General features: G+C 35.2%; 1 protein-coding gene across 1 annotated transcript in view; it reads left to right on the top strand.

Moving 5' to 3' along the window:
* SLC30A9 (solute carrier family 30 member 9) overlaps nucleotides 1–20,054 on the top strand; it is a 32,932-nt gene extending 12,878 nt beyond the window's left edge. The window contains exons 9-18 of the mRNA XM_085059067.1: nucleotides 927–1,029; nucleotides 2,843–2,898; nucleotides 4,224–4,359; nucleotides 4,760–4,799; nucleotides 5,223–5,294; nucleotides 5,743–5,850; nucleotides 6,777–6,942; nucleotides 11,118–11,247; nucleotides 13,984–14,097; nucleotides 15,423–20,054. Of these exons, the coding sequence (XP_084915193.1) occupies nucleotides 927–1,029; nucleotides 2,843–2,898; nucleotides 4,224–4,359; nucleotides 4,760–4,799; nucleotides 5,223–5,294; nucleotides 5,743–5,850; nucleotides 6,777–6,942; nucleotides 11,118–11,247; nucleotides 13,984–14,097; nucleotides 15,423–15,467 (970 nt within the window). The 3' untranslated portion in view covers nucleotides 15,468–20,054. The remainder of the gene's footprint in view (nucleotides 1–926; nucleotides 1,030–2,842; nucleotides 2,899–4,223; nucleotides 4,360–4,759; nucleotides 4,800–5,222; nucleotides 5,295–5,742; nucleotides 5,851–6,776; nucleotides 6,943–11,117; nucleotides 11,248–13,983; nucleotides 14,098–15,422) is intronic.
* Nucleotides 20,055–25,348: the final 5,294 nt, after the last annotated feature.

Raw genomic sequence — 25,348 nt, 5'->3', positions numbered from 1 at the left:
AAGTAACTTTGTTTGCAACCAAATCAGAGCATTTCAGCTGCTATCTCAGAATCTGCTGGATTTGCTTCATCTAACTTGAATATAATTTCTGGCATATGTTGTTAAAATATGCCACTACAAGATGTTGTTAATAGTTTCTTATAACAATTAATTTTGATACTTTAAAAAATTGCCAGTAAATGAAACTCATTAAAAGAGATAGAGGAGGATATTATAATTCTCTTTGATTTTCTTTGCAATATGATTGTAGCATTTAACCTACTGATTCTGATAATGTTTGAAGTGAGAATGTAGACTTGGATTTTAGTGCTATTAGTTACCTTTGTGCAACATAAGACGCTGTTTACTCCAGTAAACCTGTAGCCTTAAAAATTTCTTCACAATTCACACTGAACTTCTTAATGGAGAAGTTCCATAGATAATTTTTACAGTGTAATCTAGTGACAGCCTTGTCTTCCTGTCTGTTGTTTAACATTTGTATCCTACTGAGAATGACTCAGACTGATACTGAAGTAGGGAACTTTGCACTGTAGTATTGGGAGAGGATGTGTAGGAGGCAAAGGACTGAAGAAAGAGAAAAGGAAGTTGTTAAGACTTGTGTTGTCTCACTGGTAGAAAATTAGTTGTTCTGAGTAGTGAGTGTGATGGTAGTTTTCAGGAAATGTAACTTATTTGGGACTGCTTAGAAGTTGCTGATTCTGGAATACTAAATGGTATATCTTTATCAAGTTTAGCTGAAAGGGCCTTTTTCACAGTAACCATGCAGAAAATCTGTATGAGTTACCTGTCTGCACAGCTCTCTAATTATTAAATTGATATTTGGGTTTACCACTTTCTGGCAGGTAATACATGATTATAGAGCACTTGTGGTTTTGCTGAAAATGTTAAACATCAAATATTCTGTTATTTCTTCTCTTTGTTTTCAGAAATGGGTTGAATTTTTTCTTTAAGCTACTTGCTTGGGTTTACACGGGTTCTGCAAGTATGTTTTCAGAAGCCATACATTCTTTAGCAGACACATGTAACCAGGTGAGTATTTTTTTTCCATTCTGCTAAAGTTAGTGCTTGTAACAAAACTTGGAATAAAGACAGATACATACAGTAGTTGTATTGCAGTTAAATTTAAAAAATAGGTTGCTTTTTAATTTGTAATAATGTAAAAATGAGAAGTCAGAATGTAGATTTTGAAGTTTTTTTAGAAGTAAGTTGAAAGAGGAAGGTTGCAGTAAGAACTTCACGGATCATGAGTGGACTTGAAACTAAGATGATTTTGGTTAATGTTTTGGTTAAATGTTAACTTGAAATGGTGCTTCTGTCAGTTATTGTAATACAATGCCAGACTTTGTTACTTATTCATCTCTAGGTAGAATAATGATGAGAATTTGAGCATCTTGTTTTCTTTTTCTATTCCTGGAGTACCTTCTCAGCCTCTCACAGTACAAGTAGCCACATACGAAGCATGTTTACTTTGAGAAGTGGAATGGCAGGCTCAGATTGGGCATGTAACATTAATTGGCAGGGATAAAATTAATGATTTTTCCACTGTTTTCTATTGTATGCTTGAAGCATATGTTATGAGACCTTGGTGAGACCTTGAAATTTCCCCTTCTCCCAGTATAGCAAGAATCTATCTTGTTGCAGTTTTTGATATTGCAAGGCTTCGGGGGGAAAAAAAACCAGCCTTTAAAGGACTGGAAAAAAAAGCCCTCCTGCTGCTCCAGCAAGATCAATCCTTGGGTAGCTTGTAACTTGTAAAATGCAACTGTCTCGTGCTCCTCCAGATTTGAGGAATGTATGCAACCTTAAAGCAGACTGAATATCTTGAAAAGTGTATTAACATAGTTTCAGCAAACTATTTGCTTGAGTTGCACCTAGTATGCTTCTCCATCCAGAAAGACTGAGTTGAGGACTCATATTTTGCTCAATGGTTTTACACAATCTTTCAGCAGTTCCAGATGTAAAGTGAAGACAGGGGTGCTCTTAATTCAACTGATAATACTTAAATTTATGGGGAGGCCAGCCTTGAAGTGTGTGATTTTTCACTTGGCCAAGTGTTTCAATGTATAGGTGAACCGAGTTTGATAGTGGTATTATATATTTTGAAGAGCTATTCTGTTTTTTAAATATCAAAGCTGAATGTTCCACTGAAATGTGGGGGGGTTTGTTTTGTTTTTTTTCAAGTAATCAAGTGTGTGGTTTAGGGAAAAACACAGGAGAAATCTGCATTTTAATACTTGTTACTATTGTTATCTATAGTCATAAAACAAAACACGTGCTTTGCAAAATTCAGGACTAGATTTATAACTTACTGCACCAACAACTCAATAAGTGCCTAAATAAACATATCCCAGATAGGCAATTTAGATAGCAAGAGGTTATTTCTTCCTTCAAAATATGCTGAAAAGTTGTAGTGTAAAGTTACTGCCTTAAATGTTATGTCATCACTGTACTACACCACAGTCTTTATAATTTCTCTTAAAGAGGGATTTATTTAAATAGCTTTGTCCCTGAGCAACTTCATTCCTTCTCACAGAAGCACAGCAACAACACTTGTGATTGCATGTAATGTTCATTTCCAGTTGCAGTTCTAAAATTATAATTTACAGCGATCATGGATACATACCATCTAACTGTGTATATATTACGTATGTAGGTATAACTAACAATATTTTGGGAGTGGTAGATTTAGATGACAGATTGTGAGGATTATATTCCAGCTCTAATAAAATATCAGTAGCAAAGCATATATGCAGTCAACAAATTGCATCTGCCTTTGTCTTTCTAGTTGATACAGAATGTTTCTAATATCTTTTTATTTTTTTTAACCTTTTGTCTTAAATAGGCGTTGCTAGCTTTGGGCATCAGTCAGTCTGCAAGGACACCTGACCCTAGTCATCCGTAAGCTTTTTGAGTAAATAATGATTTTGGTAACTATATGTAGGAGTAAGACCAGTTCTTGTTTGTGCTTCATCTTGTTCCTTTTAATCTGCTGTTTTGTGTCATTTCTGAAACGTATTGTTTCTGATATTACAACAGATAAGATAAGGGTTTTCTTTCAAGCTGTGGGAGTTGTAGTTTCAGAGGGAGGCTTGGTGCTTTTTTTTTGTTGGTTGGTTGTTGTTGTTGTTGTAGTACACTTTTGCTATGTTTTATTTTAATTGACATTATTTCTCGAAGCTGTTTTGGGCTCTTCTGCCTCTTCCAGCTAATAGATTTACTTTGTTTTTAAACACTGTTCATGTGAATCATAGGATTTTTTTAAAAAATAAAAATTACTGTCCTCTTCCTTTTTTGAACAAAGTGCTTTTATGCAGGGCAGTTACTTGTACCATAAGGAGTTGTGTTTGATGTAAACGGGTCTCTTTGGTTTTTTTTAATATAGTAATAGGGATATTACTTGATAAGTTCTTACAACTTCATGAAAGTTGTAAGCTGTACTCTCCATATTTTCTCAGTGTTGACATGTTTTACTCTTCATATGCTTGGGCAAGTCATTTGTTCTTTAAGCACTCAAAAATATGTCTTATTTACAGAATTAGTTATGCTTTTTTTCATTAACAGCATCATTAAAATTTGAAAAATTTAAATCTTACATTTGTGCAAATATTCGTTGTATCTCCTTTTTCCCTTTCACTTCTTTCCCTTCTTCCTTAATGTAGCCAAAAGAATGGCACTGTTTGTAGAAGGAGTGAAAACCAAAAAAAGGAATAAATACACACTTCTAATATTGGTTTAATTCTTCCACTGCACTTAAAAACTGCAAGTGCTCAATATCTGTAGTTAGTTGAACTACTGAAAGATGTATACATTTTATTCCCTTTAAATTAGCATTGTAGATTATGTAGAGTGGCTGCTCACAAAACTAGAGTCCTCATTTCAAAGTAGCATTTCACTAAAGTCTAAGTGACACAGATGTTGTTTGGATTGATTTTGTTTTTTTTTTTTAGTTGTAAAATCCTCTGTCTTGCACAAGAGCTAATACAGCTTTTTAAAATCAAGTTAGAAATATATTTATGTTTGATGTCCTTGCATGTACTAGATATCCTTTTTCAAGTAGGTTTTTTTTTTCCTTTGGATTAGATTGGATTTAGCAGCTTTGTCTTAAATAGATGCCAAGTCATATGATAATTTAAAACATGTAAAATCAATGGCAAACTTTGAGATATGTTTGTAGAGATGTAGCATCTTATGTTCCTAAAATCATCTTCTTTGCTTTCATCTAGGTATGGTTTCACAAATATGCGCTATATTGCCTCCCTGATTAGTGGAGTAGGCATTTTCATGATGGGTGCAGGACTTTCTTGGTATCATGGGATCATAGGTTTACTCCACCCTCATCCTGTAGAATCTCTTCTCTGGGTAAGCTAATCTTGTTTGGTATTGTATTTAACACCAGTGACTTAATAAAAAATAATGGCATAGTCTGAAATTCACTTCTGAAGTCAGTTTGAATCCCAACACAACTCAAAAACATTCTTAATTAAGAAAGAAGTCTTGTTAAAGTATATCTGATCTTGCAGCAAAATGAGCTGTTCTCTAAAACCTGCATCTTCCTTTCATGCCCCCTCGAGAGGTCCTTCTTTCCTTTTCTGGAATATATTGCATGATTCAAGTATTGTTGGTTTCCTTCTGGTTAGGTACAATTCCACAGCACACTGGGTACTGAGGTTCTGGAATGAGACATTTGGATAGCCTGTGGTGAAGAGTTCTGTAGAAATATGCATATAATGTAATAACTGATTCTTTTTTTCCCATACAGGCATACTGCATTTTAGCAGGATCATTGGTATCTGAAGGAGGTATGCAGTTTCATGTTTCTGTTCAAGTATTTGTAATCTTTTAAGATTACAGTGTAATTACAGTAATAACTGATCTTGCTTACACAGTGAAGTTTTGAGCTCTGTTCCAAATACTGATAAACAAACTAAAAGAAACATGCAGTTTTTTTCTTACCTGTCTATATGATAAGAAGTTGAAAAACACATCATTTGGAAAGTAGATGTGAAATGCCTTTTTGGTATGAGGCTATCAATGAATATAACTGTTCTGATTTGTATGGGAGACATGCATTAGGGAAGAAAGCAACTATGCTTTGTCATTTTCAAGGTATCAATAATCAGAGCTTTCTTATCTGTTGCTATAATAGAAAGAAAAGTTCCCTCTTTTCAAAATGGAAACAAGACTTTTTGCCTCTAACAACAGCAACAACTTTATTGTTTCAGCCACCCTGCTTGTTGCTATAAATGAAATTCGGAGGAGTGCTCGAGCTAAGGGTCTTTCATTTTATCAATATGGTATGTATTGTAGCACTAAGGCATGTGGTTATTTAAAACACAATCTGTTCACTAGTATTTGCATATTGATAGAAACAATTTTCTGTTTTCCTTTTTCTCTTTATTGATCTGTTTTCTATTCTACTAACAAATAACATTTTACAAATTAGGTGAAAACTGTTGATTTAAGTGCACTACTTAAATATTTGGCTAAGTGCATGTATTTTTCAGGGTAAATGCCCCTTTTTAATTTTTCTGACATTTTTGAGAAGCTTCCATAATTGGGCTTGTTCTGTGTATGTATGAATGCTTTCAGAAGTGTGTGCATATGCAACAATTCAGTTCACACCTATATAGTTGCATAAATTATTCTTTTAAATTGCTATTGTTAGTATAGTTTAAGTACTGTGCATAATGTAATAAAGCTAAGCTTTCAAAGCAACATAACTTTCTGTTGTTGTGTGTGCAGTTGTGCAGAGTCGTGATCCTAGTACCAATGTGGTGTTACTGGAGGATGCTGCAGCAGTTCTGAGTGTGGCTGTAGCTGCTACCTGCATGGGTCTGACTTCTTTAACAGGTAAAATTCTACACAGAGGCAAGCAAATGTGGATTTCTTCCTGTGCATGATATGAACACAGAGCATTTGGTTCATATTGACTGACTTAAATATGCGTCTGCTCTTTGTTTCTGATGCTTGTACTCTGTAAGCAGATTTTTGAACTATTTTGTCATCCAAGCTAAGTTACCTTTTACTAAAGGTAGGATGATCTGTATGGCAAGTGATTCAAAGTGTGTCTTTGTGCATAGTTAAGTTTTCTGAAGAGGGGTGATTGCTTATTCATCCCTTTTTAAGTATTGATTTTTTTAAGACAATAAGTATTGGAATTTTATTTCTTGTGGCTTCTAATGACTTAATTGCAAGATTCATTTTTATATAGAAGTAATTTTTAAATTTCATTTCTGGTTTCCTTCATGAACTTAAAAGCACAGTATTATTTCTACAGATCTGAACATGGATAAGTGTTTGAAAATTATATAAGTACTGTATTCCAGAAATGGTTAATATTTGCAAACTTTTGAGTTACTGATAAAAGAACACTAGCATTTGTGCTGCTACCTATGTTTAGGTGCATGTAACTTTGTGTATAAATTTATATTTACTACTATAGAAACACATACACAGACAAGAGTTTACTCCTTTATTAGTCCTGCAGGAGACAGTAGTGGTCAAGGCACAGGAGGGACTTAAGGCTTTATTTTAAGATAATTTGTTTTCTTCCAGTTTCATCATGTTCCTCAGCAGAAAAAAAAATTCCACTGAATTAAAAAAAAAAAAGTAAAAAAAGACCAACTGGAAAAAACCCTCACCGACCAAAAAAATCTCACGAAAAAGCAAATCCCAGAAAATCCCTCAAAACTATGCACTCTTTTGAGTGTGAAATTGGAATTCTCTGCTATGTTTTAGAAATGCTATGTGAGACTAATTTGACATATCTCATTTAGGAAACCCATATTATGACAGTGTGGGGTCTCTAGGTGTTGGAACTCTGTTAGGAACTGTGTCAGCATTTCTAATCTACACTAACACCGAAGCCCTGCTGGGACGATCCATTGAACCTGAACAACTGCAGCGGCTCACCGAGTTACTGGAAAGTGATCCTGTAGTCAGGTAAGAATTGTTACACCTCAGTCTCTACTGTGAACAACAAAAAGCAAGAAAATAATGTTTAATGAGAGAAATCTGGTAAGATAATTTTTAGTGTGAAATCTTCTGTATTGGGATTCTAGAATTTTTATTATTGCTAACTTCTATTTCCATGCTAAAACTTTCAGTAAGTGAATACTTGTACCTCTCGGATGTTCAACAGCTGAAATAGCATTGCAGATACATTCTAACAGTCACATTAATTACAGGAATTGACAATGACTTAATGAGAAAGCCATCACAAACTTAAAACTGTTTTCAAATGCATGAAATGCAAGTACTTAAATGATACTGTTATGTTGCTTGAATAGTTTATTAGCAGTTAAGTATTTAAATTCTGTTGCTGTTAATATTCAGTGTGTGGAATTATGTAGCAGTTGGTGGGAAGTGCTGCAGTAGTATTATGATGTAATGGATTCTGCATGTTGCATGCTTATAAAATTAACTCAATGCTAATTTCTCCTTCTTTGCAAGTCTGCAATTTGCAGTAAACTTATAGCTCATTGTAATTCTAAAATCTTGCTTAAATACTTTTCAATGAGCTATTTTAGCTTTAACCCTATTAACCTTACTTTAGAAGCAAACTTCTGTTTGTTTTCTTTTTAATCTTTATTTAGGAATGTATTTCTGTGTAAATCAGCTGAAATATTTTAGGGCTTTTTTTATTTGTAGTAGTTTTTGAGCTGTAGAGGAAAAAAACCCCTAGCCCATTCGTTAATACCAGAGTACTTGATAGAAACTAAGTGCTGCATCATCACAGTTCCAAGCAAGAGGTCTGGACAGCATGCCCATCACTCCTGAAACTTAGCAAGATTCCTGTTTGGAATAGAATTCTGTTAGAATTTTCACGTCAGTAATTAAATTAAGTATTTGTGGTTCCCCTGGATTAGTCTGAATGGTGAAGTATGTGTCAACAGTGCTGTGTTAGAGTAGGTGAGTTCACAATGATTATTTGTACATGACTTCTGTAGTTCTTTTATCCAAAGTGCACAGGTGACTTTGGCTTGTCTCAGGCTGAAATTATTAATTTTCCCCTAGGCCAAGTACCATTTTATGTTGTATTCTATTTTGTTGGTGGTTCTAACTTCTCAGCAGAGCAGACTTAGTTCATGTTCTTGTTGCTGTAGACGTTTTTTTAAAAAACAAGAGGTACCTTAATTTGAAAAGTCATGAATAATAAAAGAGGTAAAGACTTTGTGAGAAACTACATGTGTTTTTATTTTCTTGAGGTTAGAAGCTGAAATATGTTTAGGTATTTATCATATCTTCTGTATGCACTTGATCTTCAGGTATCTCTTTCTTAGATCCATTAGGTTATCAGTTTTGATTTCTTTCAGTGACCACTTTGTCTTTGACTAAGTTCTTATAACAAGCCTACTATCTCTAGCTTGGTTAACTTCTTCTGATAAGACACTTGGTCTTAATCTTGGTTCTCTCTGATATAAACTTATATTACCCTTGCTTGTTACTAGGTACAATTGTACAACTAGGTACAGGGGGAAAAGCTGAAAACAAACAAACCAAAGGCTGAAATAAGAAAAAAACCCTATTTCCTCTTTCTTTTAATTTTTCTTGATAATTTCTAGTTGTAGCCCTTATTTAGCTTGTGATCCTTGATGGGCTTTCAGAGTTGTTCTCAGCTGGAAAATGATTTGATTTTATTTTTACTATATAAACACTCCATTCTTAACTCTTATTGACACCTTTGGTGCCTAAATCATTCTTGTGTTCAGCTTAACTGAACTGTGGGAGATTAACCTTTCGTAACTGTGAAATAAAATACGTGATGTGGTATAGACTCTGTCCTGATTCTGTTTCTGTGGAATTTAATCACAGATTCCTAGGTATAAGCTATTCTTAATGACAGTTTCATCTTTAATTTTACTTCATTTAAACAGCTTTTGGGTAGTTGTGCTTCTGTTGTGCTGGAAAATCTGTCATTCTGAGTTGGACGAAAAACAAAAGTATTACAACCGATTGCTCAAAACTCGTAACCTGATGTTCTCTGACAAATTTTTCATCAATGTGAAACTTGCTCTTTTCTCTAGTTGGAATTGTTGGTGTCTACTAATCACCCAGAAGCTTCCATAAGGAAGGTTTGTAGCTTAAGCATTAGCATACACATTTGTATTTTTGAATGATTAGTGATTTTTCTCCTCTTGACTTACTGTCTTATCTTTCCTGGACAGATTATGTGCACTAAGGTGCATATGCAATAAGGTAGACTTTTTTCCTTCCCAGTTATAGAATATGTATAATTTTACTGAATTTTATCAGGCTGCTGCATAATGAGGATCTCAAATATCACTTGTTATCTTCTTGCTTAGCTCTGATAGGCACTTTAGATGTCTTCAACATTTTTGAATCACATGGCTCCAGATTCTTTTCATTAACTGCATCTGTTATCTTAAATACCCTCTTTGTGATGACGTAGTTTGATGCCATCTAGTTTACTGCAATTAATGCTGTTTTGATCTGATACCTTCCCACAGAATAGTTGCGTAAATTGGAATGGAACTGGAAAGTCTTTATTGCTACCAGTAAGCTGATAGTTCTTTTAAACTGCTTAAATATTTACTAAGGTGTATTTTTTGGTGTCTCTATATTTAGTTCATGTTCTGTTTCTTTTTTTTGATAGGATTCCCTCTCTTCCACCCTGAGTATTACAAGTATTCTGTAAAAATTTCCTGTGATTGTTCATCTTAAAGTTTCTATCTCCTGTTCTTTTTTGGCTGTTCATTCTAGCAGGCTCCTTCCAAAATACATGCCTTCTGCTTTCTTTCTGCACTGCCTGTGAAGTTATTTCTGATTTATAAATATTCAGATGCAAAGAAGTGTTTCTAGTTGAGAGAAGTAAATTTGCTTAAGACAAAAGGCATGCGAAATGTACAGATTCAGTGAAATTGAACAACTTAGTGAAATAGATGGAGGTAAAGTTTGGTACTTTCCATCAAATGAGCTGCATTGCTAAATCTAAATTTTGTGTTAGAATTTGTCAAATTGTCAAGATTGCATTTTTCTTTTAATAAAACTAAAAGTCTTTGAAATATTTTATACATGTTTTACTTGGAAAATGTCAGAAGCAAGAATTTAAAAAATGTGAAACTTTTGTGATTTGTGTCCCATATTTTAGTCTCCGCGTATTTTTTCTGACCTTGATGGAAAAATGTGGAAACTTACTTTGCAGTGGTGATTTTAAATTCTTCTGACTTTAAAGATAAGCTGAGTTTTTGTTAATATAATTAGGTAAAAAATTGAGTATTTTGTGTTTATTTCACTTTTGAGATGCATCCCAATATGTCTTCATCCTGAGTTTGCTTCTTATCCAAGAAAAATTAAAAGCTTGTTGTTTAGTACCTATATTCAAACATTAGAATTCCTCTAACAAACTGGAACAAAACTGCTACAGAAAGTCAGAATTTTTCAAAGGACTAAAATATAAACATTAGAGCTTTCATGTTCTAGTGTTTATTAGGAGCCTTTAAATAAATATATATTTTCAGCATTTACGAACAGGTGTATTTTGATAAGCTGTAATTAATAGTTCTGAAGGATCAAAAATTAGTTCCAAACACGATATCCATGACTACTTCTTATGTCAAATGTGTTTTTGAAAATTCTCCAGAAGGTCATGCCTTTACCAACTGTAGGAAAGGACACTTTTGTAATTGCAATGTCTCCTTTCAGTAATTAACAATAGATTATTGTTCCTTTCCTCAGAATTGAAGGTACTTAAAGATTGCAAAATAGTGTCAAAACAGTGTCAAAAACTTCTCTGCAGTAGAAAATAAGTTAAAAGTTTAACACAGAATAAGGAAGTTGTCACATTTTTAATTGTGGCATTTTTTTAATATACTGTTAGTCTAGTTCTAAATCTGTGATGCTTCTAGTAGTTTGTCTTTTATTGCACTGATTTATAGATGTGTTGGTGTTGCAGAAACCTGAGGAAGTGTTAAATCAGTTAAATCAGTATTTAATGGAAGTGTCGGTGGGCAAAATGAGGATATTTTGTCAAAGACAGTGACCTTTTAAAATTACTGGATCATTTTGTGGTGACAGTGTGGTTAATGCGAGAAGTCAAAGTAGCTAGTGGTTTATTCTGTGTTGTTTTATATTTTCTTTAAAAATATGTGTTTCAGAGCAATTCATGATGTTAAAGCCACAGACATGGGAATGAGCAAAGTGAGATTCAAGGCAGAAGTAGACTTTGATGGACGTGTTGTTACTCGGTCTTACCTGGAAAAACAAGATATTGAACAGCTACTACAAGTATGTTTAAAAATTGTGTTTGTAACCTCCAGTATTTGATATTTACTTTCCAATTTCAAGTATGTCTAAAACCAAGACTTGGAAGTATGTGAGATACATTTCACTTCTTCATTTGAAGGGTTGCAGATGTTCTTACTTTGCCCAGTGTTTTAAAAGTACTTACAGAGAATAGCGTTATGTGCTGCTGAAAAAGAGCTGCTTTTGGCCTGAGTAGGAGGAAGGCAGGTTTTTTTTTTTTTAACTTATTACCCTTGAGATTGGCTCAGTTGGTCAGAGCTGGGTGCTAATTTTGCCAAGGTTGTGGGTTAGCTCCCTGCACAGGCCATTCACCTAAGTGTTGGACTCTGACCCTTGTGGGTCCCTTCCAACTCAGAATATTCTGTGATTGTTTTGTTAAAAAATACAGATCTGTAAAAAAACTTTTGATGAGAATATAATTCTTCCAATACATTTATTGAATTACAAGATCTGTAGTTAAAACTAGAAGCTTGTCACCTGCAAATAGGCATCTGTTTTGGCAGAGCCATTTGTGCTGGGTGTTGATGATGCAGTGTTAGGGTTTACAGGTCCAGCTGTTCACATTCGATGTGAATATGTATTGCTTTCATCACATGATTTAACATTTCAAAGGTATTTAAAAATTAACCATTAAGTGTCAGTCCCTGCTTTTAGTATAGTTCAGCATAGCTTTTCTTAATCCCTTTTTTCAATATAAAAATGCACAACTGTTCTCTGCTGTATTCTATATGGCTGAAGTATGAAGAAAATTATTATTTATCTAAATTAAAAGGAGAGTTTTAAGTGAGCAAAACATTTTGCTTACATACTAGGTTTCTCTGGTACCTTGCTTATGTACATTTGCTTGTGTACAAGATTTCTTTCTTCTCTACCCTTTCAAAATAAAATACTCGTCTGTATGTCAGATGTCTGCATTTTATGTTTGTCCATTAAACACTATGTGGAAGTTATCAGAGTTTACCTTTAAATTTTACTTTGCAATTTTTTAAACCATTAGTCAGTATCCCCGTTTTAAAAACACGTTAATGTCAAAGTAAGAATTATTTATTTGTATGTGTAGTGCAGTCTCTGATCTGTTCATCTGCAGGATTTCAATTTAATACATTTTTGAGAGGAAGAGTGCTGTCAGCCTTGTACTGCTGAGGCACTGCCAGTTTGCCTGGTTTTGTATTGCCAGTTGCTTTGCTGTTGCAGTTGTTTAGTCCATAGTCGTCTTTTATTCTTTACCTGCTATTCCCTTTGGCAATAGGACTACCTTCAGTAGCCTTCCAGTTTTGTTAGGAAAAATCTTCCTGATTGCTTCTAGGTTGGCAGCCGTTTCTTACACAGGTCATTGTTGCTTCATGTGGTAACCTGATGTTAGCTATAAAACCACATTGAAGAATTGCTCCTTTCTGTAGGATTCAGCCATCCAAAGTCAAAGGCAGACATTGTGCTTGCCTTTTGATCTATACTTTTTCAAATAAGCACCTCATTCAACTAGCACTGCTGTCAACATTATTCTTTTTACAGTTGTGAAATATTTGTTGAAATGCTGTCATTCAGATTACATTTGTTTTTCTTGTTAGACTTGCTGTGATCGAAGTCATGAGCTATTGTGGTTGAGATATTTTTTAAGCTTGCTCGATTACATTATTCGTCTTCCATTTTAGAGTAATAAGAAGGGGAAAGAAGTTGATGGTCATGTAGTTTTATACACAAGAAGAATTAGCTATTTCATAGTTTCTGTGTCTGTTTGCAATAACCTGCTTTTCCTAAACATCATGCAGCTAAGCTAAACTATAGGGCAAATGGCTTCTGGACAGCTTGGTGTGAGAGCTCTAAGGAAAACTCATGGCTTTAAACTGATAGGTGATAGGAATCAATTAGATATAAGATTGTTTACTGTGAGCGTGGTGAGACAGTGTAACAGGTTGCCCTGAGACGTTGTGGATGTCCCATCCTTTGAGGTGTTTAAGGCCAGGTTGGATGGGGTCCTGAGCAACCTGGTGTGGCAGAAAAGGTCCCTGCCCATGACAACGGGGGAGCAACTAGATGATCTTTAAGGCCTTTTCCAAGCCAAACCATTGTGTGATTCTATGGCAATACTGTAGTACCTGCTTTGGTGCTGCTGATGTCTGTGGTTTTTTGGAAGGTGGAGTATAACATCCTGTCTTCCTTAATCTCATTCCTTCAGTTGCATGTCCTGTTGGTCTCCTAGTGTGAATTCCTGTCAACTGTCTTCAAGTTTCTGATACTGTGGAGGAGTCATATTTACAGCAGCATTTGTAGTAATCCCTTGTAGATTTTTCAGATGAGTTATGTGATGCCCAGAGTAGGCAGTGTAATGGAATAGCAAGAATGTTTGAAAATGGGGAAGGTATACATAGGGGTGCCCTGCTCTGCCTTGCTGTGAGGAATACCTTAGAAACTTCTAGAAAGTGAATGAAATTCTCTAAACTTATGTGGAAAGTTAAGGAGGAAATCAATTAAAGATAGGAGGATTTGTATCAAATGCAGGTGTAATGATAGAGCCAGCTGTTTTCATCGAATAGATGCTACTCTTCTGTGTCTTTGAGACATAAGAACAGATGATGTTTTGAGAGTAAATGGCAAAAGCTGAAGTGTTTTGTTTAGGGTTTTTTTTCTTCCCTCTTGAAATATGTCAAGACCCTCTGGAGTGTTATTCCTTTATTTTCTTTTCCTCATCTCAATCTCTTATATTTAATTTCTTCCTAGGAAATTCAGCAAGTGAAAACCCTTGAAGAATTAGAAGCCTTTATGCTTAAGCATGGTGAGAATATCATTGACATTCTGGGAGCTGAAGTAGACAGACTTGAGAAAGACCTGAAGGTAAATTTTAACTACTTATTAGTGGGTGTTTATTCTGTGATATATTTTAGACAATATGACTGTATCTAATTTGTGGAATTTCATTTGTAAATATGAGAGAGGGAAAAAGGTTGATACTAGGAACACCGATTTTCTTGTTTATAGTATTATTAACTAAGTTCTGACCACCAGCAAATCCTTACTTTTCCAGTGATCCATTTGTTACATATTTTGTTCCATTTTATACCAACATAGAACAAATTTTCATTAAATAGACCTGATTGTGTCTTTGTTACTATATTCTCGGAATGTCAAATTATTTATAGGCTGTTGAATTCTGTTTTGGCTGTAAAAAAGCAAATTTTTTTTAATCTGGTTGTTAGCATTGTATCGAATATTTCTGTGTGATGGGTCCACTACTCGACATCTTTTGCTCTTGTTGAAACAGTACAGGGTTTATTTTCCTTTACAAAAGCCTCTCAGTTTTCTTATGATTATTTTTTTTCCATTCTGAAATTTAAATATCCTCTGGCTGATGCAAGACAAGGTTGTTTCCGTTTTTAATTTTATAAGTATATTGTGTCTGTCAATCTTACCTTTCTGGCGTGAATTCAGAATTACAAGTATACTGACTGCCAGATTAGTGCACCAGCAGAACCAGTTCTTCATGCCTTTTGAGAAGCAGAATCAGGTCTAATTTTTTTATAAACATGGATACTAGTTTTTGGTATAGGCAGGAGTTTCAGTGGTCGTGTTGGTGTTGAATAGGCTTTACTAGATATAATAGTTTTACATGGTAGTGTAGCATGCTGGATGACTTTGAAGTCATGGCTTTCTCATGGATTATGCAATCTATGTGATAGTGATATTTCTACAATGTCAGAAAAATGCATATTTCTTAATAGAAACAGTATGCTGAATCTTTATAAATAGCTCCAGCAGCATAGAACATATTATTTCAGCAATCTCATCCATTATTCAGGAAAGTATCTGTTAAAACTTTAAGAAAGTGAGATATGTATATACATGTGTATCTGAGGTGTTTAATATTAAACTCTACTGCCTTTTAAAATTGAGAGCTCCTCCGTACCTTATAAAGCATAAGAACTAATTTATCTGCGATGTTGAAAAATATTTTTCAAAGAAAAAGATGACTTAGCCTTCAAAAAATGCCGTATAATATGGATGATGTTTGTTGAAGCCTCATTTTAGAATAGTCTATATGTTACCCAGAAAGGGGATTTGTTATCTAGTGGACAACATCATACCAGAAATACATTACTTGTAACCATGTGAAAAGATGTATTTTAATATTTTCAATACATTGTTTTTAAATTTTGTTTCAGCAACGAAATCCTGATGTTCGTCATGTGGATTTGGAGATACTGTAGACTGGAACAGGAGAGATCTTCAGGTTGCTACTCTTGTGGAAAGAAGTCACATAAAGGGCTGCAAAGCTTCTGAAATTGCAGTGACCTCAGCACCATACCTCGCTTCCTTTGCTGTAGGCTTCCTGGACTGCTAGCACTGCTTCTGTTTCTGGAAGAGCGCTAGACTCGCAGACAAAAATTTCCATGGCAAAATCAGTTTCAAAAAGCTACTTGAGTTAAATTCCACAGGAGAGTCTGTCCAAGTATATTTACTGCGATTCAGAACTTGAGGTTTAGTTAGGCAAATACAGCTGCCTGAAACTATACAACACAGTTTTCCATTTGTGTCCCTTTGCAGTCAGTTTGCACTTCTTTAGTTTCTTTCAAGATATCATTAAAGGTTCTTGGGAGATATTAAGACTAGCTAGGAAGAGTTTGTTCCAGTGGAACCTGCCAACCTTAAATTGTAGTATTTCAACTGTGTGATTATTTCACAGTTTTTCTTTTCTATGAGATAAATTCTTTCAAATGGGCGCTGGCCTTATCTCAAGTACCATGACCTGGAAACCTTTTTGCCACCATAACAATTACCAACTGCACTTCAGGAAAACAAGGTTTTTCACTTCAGAGGAGCCAGCTGTATGGGTTTAGCCAGAGTACATTAAGTTACTGTGAAAAATTACTGCGTACAAATTTCGGTGCACTTCCTCTCTTTAAATTTTGCTTGTTTTTTTCCCTACTTTGACACTTGTTTTCTTATTTGTAAGTATCTTCAGATGTAATCTGGGAGATATTTATGATAGTTCTTATTAAAAGTTACCTGGCATTTTTGGCTTTTTATATTTTAATAGACTCTATTGCCAGATACGGTCTTTGCTAGAAGATGCAAGAGATGTAGCTGGAATATATAATAGTAAAAAAAGATCTATTTATAATTAAATGAATACATTGTATTTTTAATTTATTTACCTTTAGATATTATCTGAATTCAAAACCACTTACTCTGCTTTTTTGAATAACTTGACCATATTTGTTCAGGAAAGAGTAATTCTATCAGTGGTCCTTAACAATCCTGAGATAAGTGATTAGTTTATGACTTTGAAATGTGAAATTCTAGAACTGTGTACAATTGTCTCAAGGCTTTCTGCAGCAGGTACTCAAGTTGTACCAGATTCTTTAAAACCCAGCCTTTATTAATAAGGCCATGAATACTTAACTTGCAAGTTGAAATATAAGTAAAATAACTGTATTTAAATAGCACTGAGGAAAATTCTTTATGCACTTTAATGTAAAATAAGATTTACTCATGGGTGAGAGGTGGTAATAAGACCATCCTAGTAACTCAGTTGCGGAGTAATGACTGACTTGCTAAAAGAAGAAATGCTGATATGAAACACAAGTCTTCAAAAATCAATCTAAGATTATATTATAAGCATTGCAGCAAATAATTGTGGAGACCAATTTGTCCAGATTTGACTAAAAGCATCTTAGAATATTTTTTTTCATACTAGGTGTCACTTACCAGTGAACTATAAGAATTTAAAATAACATGCCTTTTTGACAACTGCAAAGCACTTTGCATGCTGGTCATTGTAAGCAGAAAAACATTCCAGAGTTAAGTTACAGATGGGGCTTCAAATACAGTAATTGTGGGTGAAAGGATCTCCTGGGTACCCTTTTCCATAATCCCTATTCACTGGTGGCTTCTTTATAGCATATTACCTTATTATGGCTAATTCAGAGGAAGGCCTACTTTATCTGGTTTTCTCCTATTGTAGAACTAGTCAGTATATTTAAGCCTGATGATTTAAAATGCAGTTAAAAGGTAATTTGGAAGTCTCCCATATCAAATAAATAAGGCATATTTTAGCACGTTACAAATAATTTACCTTTCTCCTTGCCCTTCTATGTAAAATTCATCTCATCTCTGTGTGCACTCTCCTGATATTAGTCTTATTCATGAAGAGCACTGGAATCTGGTAACGCATAACATGTTTTCTTCTCCCTAGAATATTTATATGGATTTTGAATTTGAATCAACATATTAATAAACCAGTTATTTCAGAAATCTTAAAAACCTGAAGAGAAGTAAAACTAGGAAAATGTTGTTCCTGCAGAGGTTAGCGAAGACAGCCAATGTGATCCTAGTGGTTTGCATGCTGGAGTTACTGATGAATGAGTAGTGTCAGTGTGCATTTGGCAGGGCAGAACTTTCCCTGCGAGGTTAGTAATAGCAAAGTTTTCCTGTATCATTTTCAGGAGGAGGCATGAGCTTATATTCTTACAGGACATCTACTCCAAGAGCCTATAAAAATGGTTTTTTATTCATTGGAGAAGTAATTCATCTGAATTCTGATCCTTATTTGAGTCAGAAAAATACACATCCACACCTTTTGTTTATATTCCAAGATGGAATTCAGTTCCTTGTCTCCCAGTCACATTATTGATTATAGCATCACAATATGTTAAATTCAAGATGCTAGGACTTGAATATTTTTGGGTCCATTGCAGTTGACCAGTCTGAGGACCCAGTTCCGTTGTTTAAAGTGACCTGGATGGTGAAGTACTACAAAAAGGCAGGCAGACTGGTTTTGGCAATACCTTGTAAGTTTACATGTTGTGCAGTTGGATGAAGTACTGATTCACTGAGCCTGCCAGGTTGGAAAGTAAAAGTAATTCCAAGCTGTTACATTTTAATTTATGTGTTATAATTTGCAACTTGTTTTTAACAGATTTGACATTTTTTCTGCTTTATTTCTTTAACTGTCTTATAGTCAAAAACTTGAGGTGATGTGGGTCCACTACTTAGTTTACTTTTGTTTTAATGTTTTTTTGGGAAATAATTAGCTAATACATTTACATTTACATGACAGAGCTCTCAGATTAAAGAACTGTACAAAGTGTGGGGGAGTGAATTTTTTTTATCACAAATGCAATTCCAAAATGGTTTTGTTTGATCGGCTTTAAGGAAAAGAAGTGAGAATTTACCTAACAATAAAGTTATATCCTAGGATTTTTTCAATTAAGGTGTGGTGTTTTAAAATAATTTATTTCTCTAGATTGGCCTTGCAGGTTCTATTTTTTCAAATTGTTTTCAAAGCACGGCTGCCCTCTGCTTTGTGGAAGATTGCTTACATGCTGTGCAGTGTCTCATAATTCTGTAAAACTTGCAGTGTTTGAAAAACTTGTCTTAGTGTTCCAATATACTGAATGACCTTAATGTATTTTAAGTCCAAGTTTGCTGGATACTAATAATATGTTTTTTTCTGTAGAATATTTTTTAATGTAAAAGATAAAATTTTGAAGTGGTTATCTTTCTCCCAGCAATGAAGTTCAAGTCTAAATTGTCTCCATTATACACTAAAACTCAGCATTTGATGTGGTCTCCCTTTCCCCCTCCACTTTTAAAGCATTTATTAAGGATACAGTGGTAGTAGTAAATACCTCAGTGGACTGCAGTCTTCTACTGTATTACAGGAACTGTTTGCTGGTTTATATTCTGGTCCAGAAGTAGTGGAGGCTTATGGAATGTGAGAACACATTTTTTAAGGGCAGGTTTGCATCCTTTATCCCCTGTGACTTGTCCTTGAACTGAAGGCTTTTTGGGCTCTGTTTTTTTCCTTCCTTGGCTTCCCACACAGATTGTATTGCTTTTTTAAAGTGACCCTTACTTTTAGAGGAAGAAGCCATTATGAATATCTTACATTTTTAAGAGCAGGGCTAAATTCTACTCTTGGTCTGTGAATTTTGTGTTGTACTTCTTCTTCATTAGTAGTTGACAATAGTGATTTCTATTTCGAGAGCTACAAACCATGTTAGCCAAAACTGAGTTTTCAGATTCTGTCAGGTGCAGTTTTGCAGCTGTATATGGAGGCTTAGGTTTTATTGAGATATTTCTAGTGCCCCTTCTTTGATAAGGGAGAGTACAGGAAGAAGATTTTTAGGTATGTTTTGTCTATGATTGCAGTCCTGTGTTCTCTTTATTTGTAGTCATTTGAGCTATTTTTTCTTTCTTCTGTAACAAAGAAAACAATATAGATTATGGAAGTACCTCTAACAGTGATGAGTACGTCAAGTACAGTCTTCAAGCGGAACAATTTGATGACCTTGTGTATTGAAAGCGCAGCAATTTTTGAAAATTCTCAATGAAGTAATCCTTTTTCTAGACTTGATTTTGATGTTTTCCTTATAGAGGAAACCAGAGCACCATATTGTTTAAGATTTGAAGACAAAAGTGTTTCCTTTTATAGTCATATCTTCTTAAGGCATATTGGCATGGTAGAACAATTGATGAATATTGACTCCTGTACAAAAGCTGCCCTTCTGCGCATGCCTAAAGGCTTATGGAAGTGAATATAAAATTACAGTGTGCTTTTATCCTTCTAGCTTAAATATTGTACTGCTTCTATTCTTATTGTTGGCTCTGAATAGAGTACCACTTACATGTCTCGCAGTTTACCTGCATAATGTAAATGAGAAGTTGAGATGTACCAAAAAGATTTTTTTTAATAAAGGGTTTGTGTAGCTTAAGTAATTTTTCCTTTCTTGTTAGTGAGACACACATAATTAAGATCAAAAGTAGACTATATTACATTAAAAAAAAAGAAATAGGAATCCAGGCTCTGAAGCACAATAGTTCAATTTTTGAAATGCATGTCCTTTGACGAAAATAAAACAGAAGCTGTAAGTGGTTGTATGGTCTATAGAAACTGCAGTCAGTCAGGCTTTGCTGAAGCAAAAGAAATTAAACTAAAAGTGTGTGATAAAAAGAAAACAATACAAGGAAGGAAAAGATACAGGACATTAAGCACTTAGAAATAGGAAAGGATGAAAACCATCTAAAAAACTTGTCCAGAAATAAGAAATGATGATTGGAGAAGAAGAGAACTGTAAGAAATTATACTTTATTAGAATGCACAAAACTAGGTAGGATGATGTCTTTCTTTCTTTTTCTTGCCCAACATTCTGATAGTTGGGTAATTCCTCCCTCCCACACCCAGCGAAAACTCATCTTTTTTTTCCTGTACTGAAAATCAGAGCCTCTGTCTAAATATCTCCTAATACAGTGTTCAGCCTTGCAGGGTACAAAACTATTTGTCCACTGCAAACTTAGTCTTATGGCTAAGGGTGATGTTGTAATCTCAGTCTTTGTTGGTGAGGTATGTGTTTGGTAAGTGGAGGGTGAGTGATGTTATTTGTGGAAATGGGAGCTGGAGTGAATTAAAGAGAAAATTAATTGATTCTTTTAGACAGAAAATGGCTGAAGCACCATAGTGAATGTGTTATGGAAAAAGAGGTGCTCTGTTCCAAGGTCTACAGAATTCTTGCAGTGGAATGTAGTTTTTGATGAATATGTCGGTCTGTGTTTTTCAGTTTGCTGAGATGTCTGTGGATAAGCAAGATTTCTAATTAAATCACATTCTGAAAATGGTGAAATTCAAATTGTAATGTGAAAAGGATGTATGTTTTTTAAATACTGCAGACACTGTAGCAGACTATAATAGATAGGCAGAAAATATTCTGTATTACATGGGGTGCTTGTGGACCTTTTCTTTTCCTTGTAAATCAAAGCCACCAATTAAAATAAAAGGTTTTGGTTACTTTTTATAAGTGTTACACTAACAGCAAGCCCAGTCCAAATTTTGTATAGCCAGCATTCATAGTGCTGTTCTGGGGAGAAGGTGTCTATTAAAATAGTGGAATACAGGTCCATACTCTAGCGTAAGTTTGGTTTCTGTAATCTAAATTTAGACTGTGTTTAAAATTTTGGAGGTTGTGATCAGCTACTTCGAATTGTAAGTTAGAAAAAAAAATGCAATGATGTATAAATGATGTAATATAAAAGGCATTTTGTAAGTTTCTCTTCAAATTAAATATGCTGAAGAACTGTGCAAGAAGTGTTTGAAAAATGCCTAAAGCATTTGGAAAGCATTTTGGCTATTGCCAAAATGGTATTAAATTTGAAAGTCAAGAGTGAGGCTCTTCAGTGGTAGTAGAATTTTCAAAGGGCAATCTCAAAGTCACAATTTATTCTTCCATGCAGGCTTTTAATCAGATTCACCAGCCCCCCTCCCCACCCTGCACCTTGGATTTTGGTGTATTAGCTTTCTCATTCTGTGTCTTGGTTACTCCATATTAGTATGGGGAAGTAATTTTGATATATGAGGTGTAGGCATTGGAATACTTACCTGCATTTGTTCTTTGTTTTGTAATTATACTTGAATTCAGTACATTCTGTATCATGTCTTGAAGTTGTAATTTCTCAGTAAAATGTTACATAGCCAGTAAGGGTTGTGTTCTGTTAATTTAAGCAATTTTGTAAGTATTGGAAAAGTAAAGAATAACACTGGCTTTAGGCAGCTGATGATTCACTATGTTTCTGAATTCAAATCACATATAACAATTTTATGGATGCAAAACAAAGGTTCTATCCATCTATTTGTACCAGGTACTCAATTTGCCTTTGTGATGCTGGCACACACTGTTCTATAGCATGCACTCGGTGAGGAGCAATGCGCCCTGGCTGGCCAAGCTCTGTTTATTTGCTCTCTCAACCTCTCTGGTAACTCCACCTTTCATCCTGTTCAGCCCCTGCCCTCAAAGAGGGTAAGTTCCTTTCCCCATACTGTGAAAGCTCCTTCTGCCCTGCTCAGAGGCCCCACTGGCTCTGTCTCCAGTTTGCACTACCTGTCCCAATCCAGATGTAAGGATGACATGAAGAAAGGTGGTAATACAGATGGGTTGCATGTCTGTGTATAGTCAAGGGTATGAAGAATTCCTTGGAGAGGCTGGGTTTATGTGTTAGACTTGCATAGTAACCATAGTTTCACAATCCCAGCAAAGCTGTCCAAGCCTCTTAAAAAGCTTGAAATTAGTCAGCTTAGAAAGGATTTAATGTACTTTCTGGTATACTTAAGTGCCACTTTTTATCACTAATACCAACAAAACTGCTTATTTATCCAGTTATGGAAAGAACTGCTTCTAACTAGGCTAAAAAAATTCTATGTGGTTGGAAAGAATAGTCAAAAATGCCAGAAGCCCAGGTGATGAAGTGGAGAAACTTGAAAAAATTGAGTTCTTTTCCTGTATGGTATCAGATGTCAGAAATAAAGTGGTCAAGTGACATATTGCAGGAAAGATTTTGGCTATGCTGCATGTCCTGATTGCTAAAGATGTTTCATTTCATGGTTAAGAGACTCCCTTTCTCAAGGGAAGTTTGTTGGTTTTGTATGTTTTTTTTTTTTTTCTCTCTAATGAACCAAATGGCACAAGTACTGCCTGAGCAGAGAAGTGACAGACTTGAGGGCCTTGTCTCTTGTCTATTTAAGGTCAAGTTCAAATACTGGGCTGTCTTTTGGGCTGTCTGAATAACCAAGCAATTTGTCTTAGCCACTTCAAAAGAGGGAGAGAGCTCTCTTCACATAATGTAACCTGGAATCTTCAAAATCCTTTCTTTATTTCCTGCCCGTGGCATTTTTTGAAAAGCCATTCCTAAATAATTGTGTTAAATGGGGGGTAATGGGTTGAAGTAGGACCTTGCAGTCAGCTGGTTGAACGTGGTCTTAAAAGTGCTGCTCAAGAATGAGTTTTGTCTGTCTTTGCAAATATTTTATGAGGGACTTATTAAAAGATCATGCAAAGTAAACCTTCCTTTAGCATTCAAATTAAACTTTTTTTGAAAACCTTAGGTAAAGGAACGTAATTTCTGCTCTCACAGAAGCTGTGCCAGCTCAGCTCCTAGTAACTTAACATGTATTGATTTACCCACGCTCCATTGTGATTTTATTTTTTTTTTCTTAAATTTATATTTCTTCAGTTCTGATGCTGAATTGGAGCTTAGTAAGATCTTTTCTAGGTTGTGTTTCTGAAACTTGAGGTGACTTAAATGTTATTTTCTGCTCTAGTGTAAACAGATATCCAGTGCTTTAGGGAAATATTGTTTTTACCCCAAATACTGATTAAACAGCAGTTTACCATTAGATCAGGCTACTCTGGATACACAAAGCATTAAGGTTAGAATTTAAATATGGGAGTTTTATTTTCCTCTAAGGCAGTCATAAAGAAAATCCATTTTGCATTTGAAGCACATAAAAATGCATTCATATATGAACCTCTGTCTCTGCATGTTGAAATTGTGTATCAGTGTCTTTGGCTGCCGATTGGTGCCTCACTGATCATATTTCTCATGAAAGACAACTGAGATCTGGGCAAAAAGAAAATATAAATACTATGGAAGAAGATCCTAATAAATTGGACACCATGGAAACATTGATGCAAGAAAGACTTTCGAGTAAGGCTATGGCTTTAACCCGTTCTGTTGCTTTCCCTTTATGCTTTTCACTGGTTTCGTTGGTTCTGACCTTCACTGTAGAACTTCAGTTTCCAGGTGGTTCAAAACAAGGGTTTTTGTTTTGAACTTTTGAATTTGATGACTAATTCTAAAGTCTATGTTCCAGGAGCTCCATCTGCTCAGTAGGTAATTGGACACTTTGGGATCATTGAGGGAGATGTGCAGTCATACTCTGGCTAGCATTTGGTGGGTTTATGAATGTGCGGAAGTCAACTATTGTCTTGGAAATGGCTCATCCTGGAACAGTCTTCCTGATGGTGTGGATGGGAAAATACACTAGGTGTTTCCTTAACATTCCTTTTGTCAAGAAACTCTGTTGGAACTGCTTGCTGCTCTGCTTCTTTGGATCATCCTTTAACAAAAAAAAAAAACCAACAAAAAAACCTCTTTCCATCAGTTCAATAAGTAGTTCATGTTTTGGCTCTTTGACGTTCTCACATCGTTTTGCAAGAATTTCAGTTCTTCAATCACATTGCTACTAGGCATTTTTGAAAGGTTTAATTAGACTTTTTCTGCTGTTTGACCCTGTTCATAAATGGAACCCAAATTTGATATTAACTTTTCTAATGGGAAGTTACTTCGAGTCATTACCAAACCTGTTTCTTTCTATTTTCCTACAAAGACAGCCTAGATTAAGGCAATTATATCTGTCAGATGAGTGGGAAAGTTTAAAGTGTTTTTAAGGACAAAAGAGTTTTCTAGCTTTTTCCCAACATTGTATAAGTTCATGTCAGTTTTTTTTCTCTTGACTTAGCTAATTAATCGGCTGGTGAGGCTTTTTTTTCCTTAATGTGATACTTTTGCAGTAGAAACTGCTTTTATACTTCAGATATTGCAGGGTCTTTGCAGAGGAGGGTTTTTGCATTCATAGGGTGAGGTCATATACAGAGATCTGCCAGGTATTCCAAGGGACTCCCTGGTGCAGCAGGGAAGGTTTACCCTACGTAGAGCTGTTTATGCATGAACTTGCTAGGAAATAAGCAAGACAGAGCCTCTGATTTAAATAAGCCCCACTCAAGGAGTGGTCAGGTTGCATCAGTGGTATTGGTTTGCTCTATCAATAACTAAGATTTATATGATTGTCACCTGGACCTGTATTCACACTTGCCTCATGCTGAAGCACTTGGTACTTTGCAGTTACTGATGGTGCAAATAAGCATAAGCAAGAGTCAGGTAGGGAAAGATGAGTTCCTTTTAAGATATGTGTGTGTTTCCAAGCCAAAACTGACTTTGCAAGTCAGTACACATCGTATTGCTGTCCATGCTGCACAAGCTAGTGGATCACAAAGCTGTGGTAACACAACATTGTGAAGGCAGTGTCTTAAGGACTTGGATGTTAGGAGAGAGCAAAATTAATGCTGCTGTGCAAATGTATGGGTCTCCTAGTGCTTGGGGGTCCTTATGTCTGCTCTACACTGCTGCTGCTGCCCAGTGCCCCAGCCTCTTGCAAGAGAATGCTGCCCCTTCAGCTGTGATTTTGTATTTTGTCTTAACCCCCCCATTCCTGCACAGGGCCATTCACTTAAGAGTCAGACTCTATGATCCTTGTGGG

This window comes from Lichenostomus cassidix, chromosome 4 (genome assembly GCF_008360975.1).
Source record: "Lichenostomus cassidix isolate B80296 chromosome 4, HeHo_3.0, whole genome shotgun sequence".
Taxonomy (NCBI): domain Eukaryota; kingdom Metazoa; phylum Chordata; class Aves; order Passeriformes; family Meliphagidae; genus Lichenostomus; species Lichenostomus cassidix.
The sequence above is the reverse complement of the archived record's forward strand: the minus strand, read 5'-3'. Positions and strand labels throughout refer to the sequence as shown.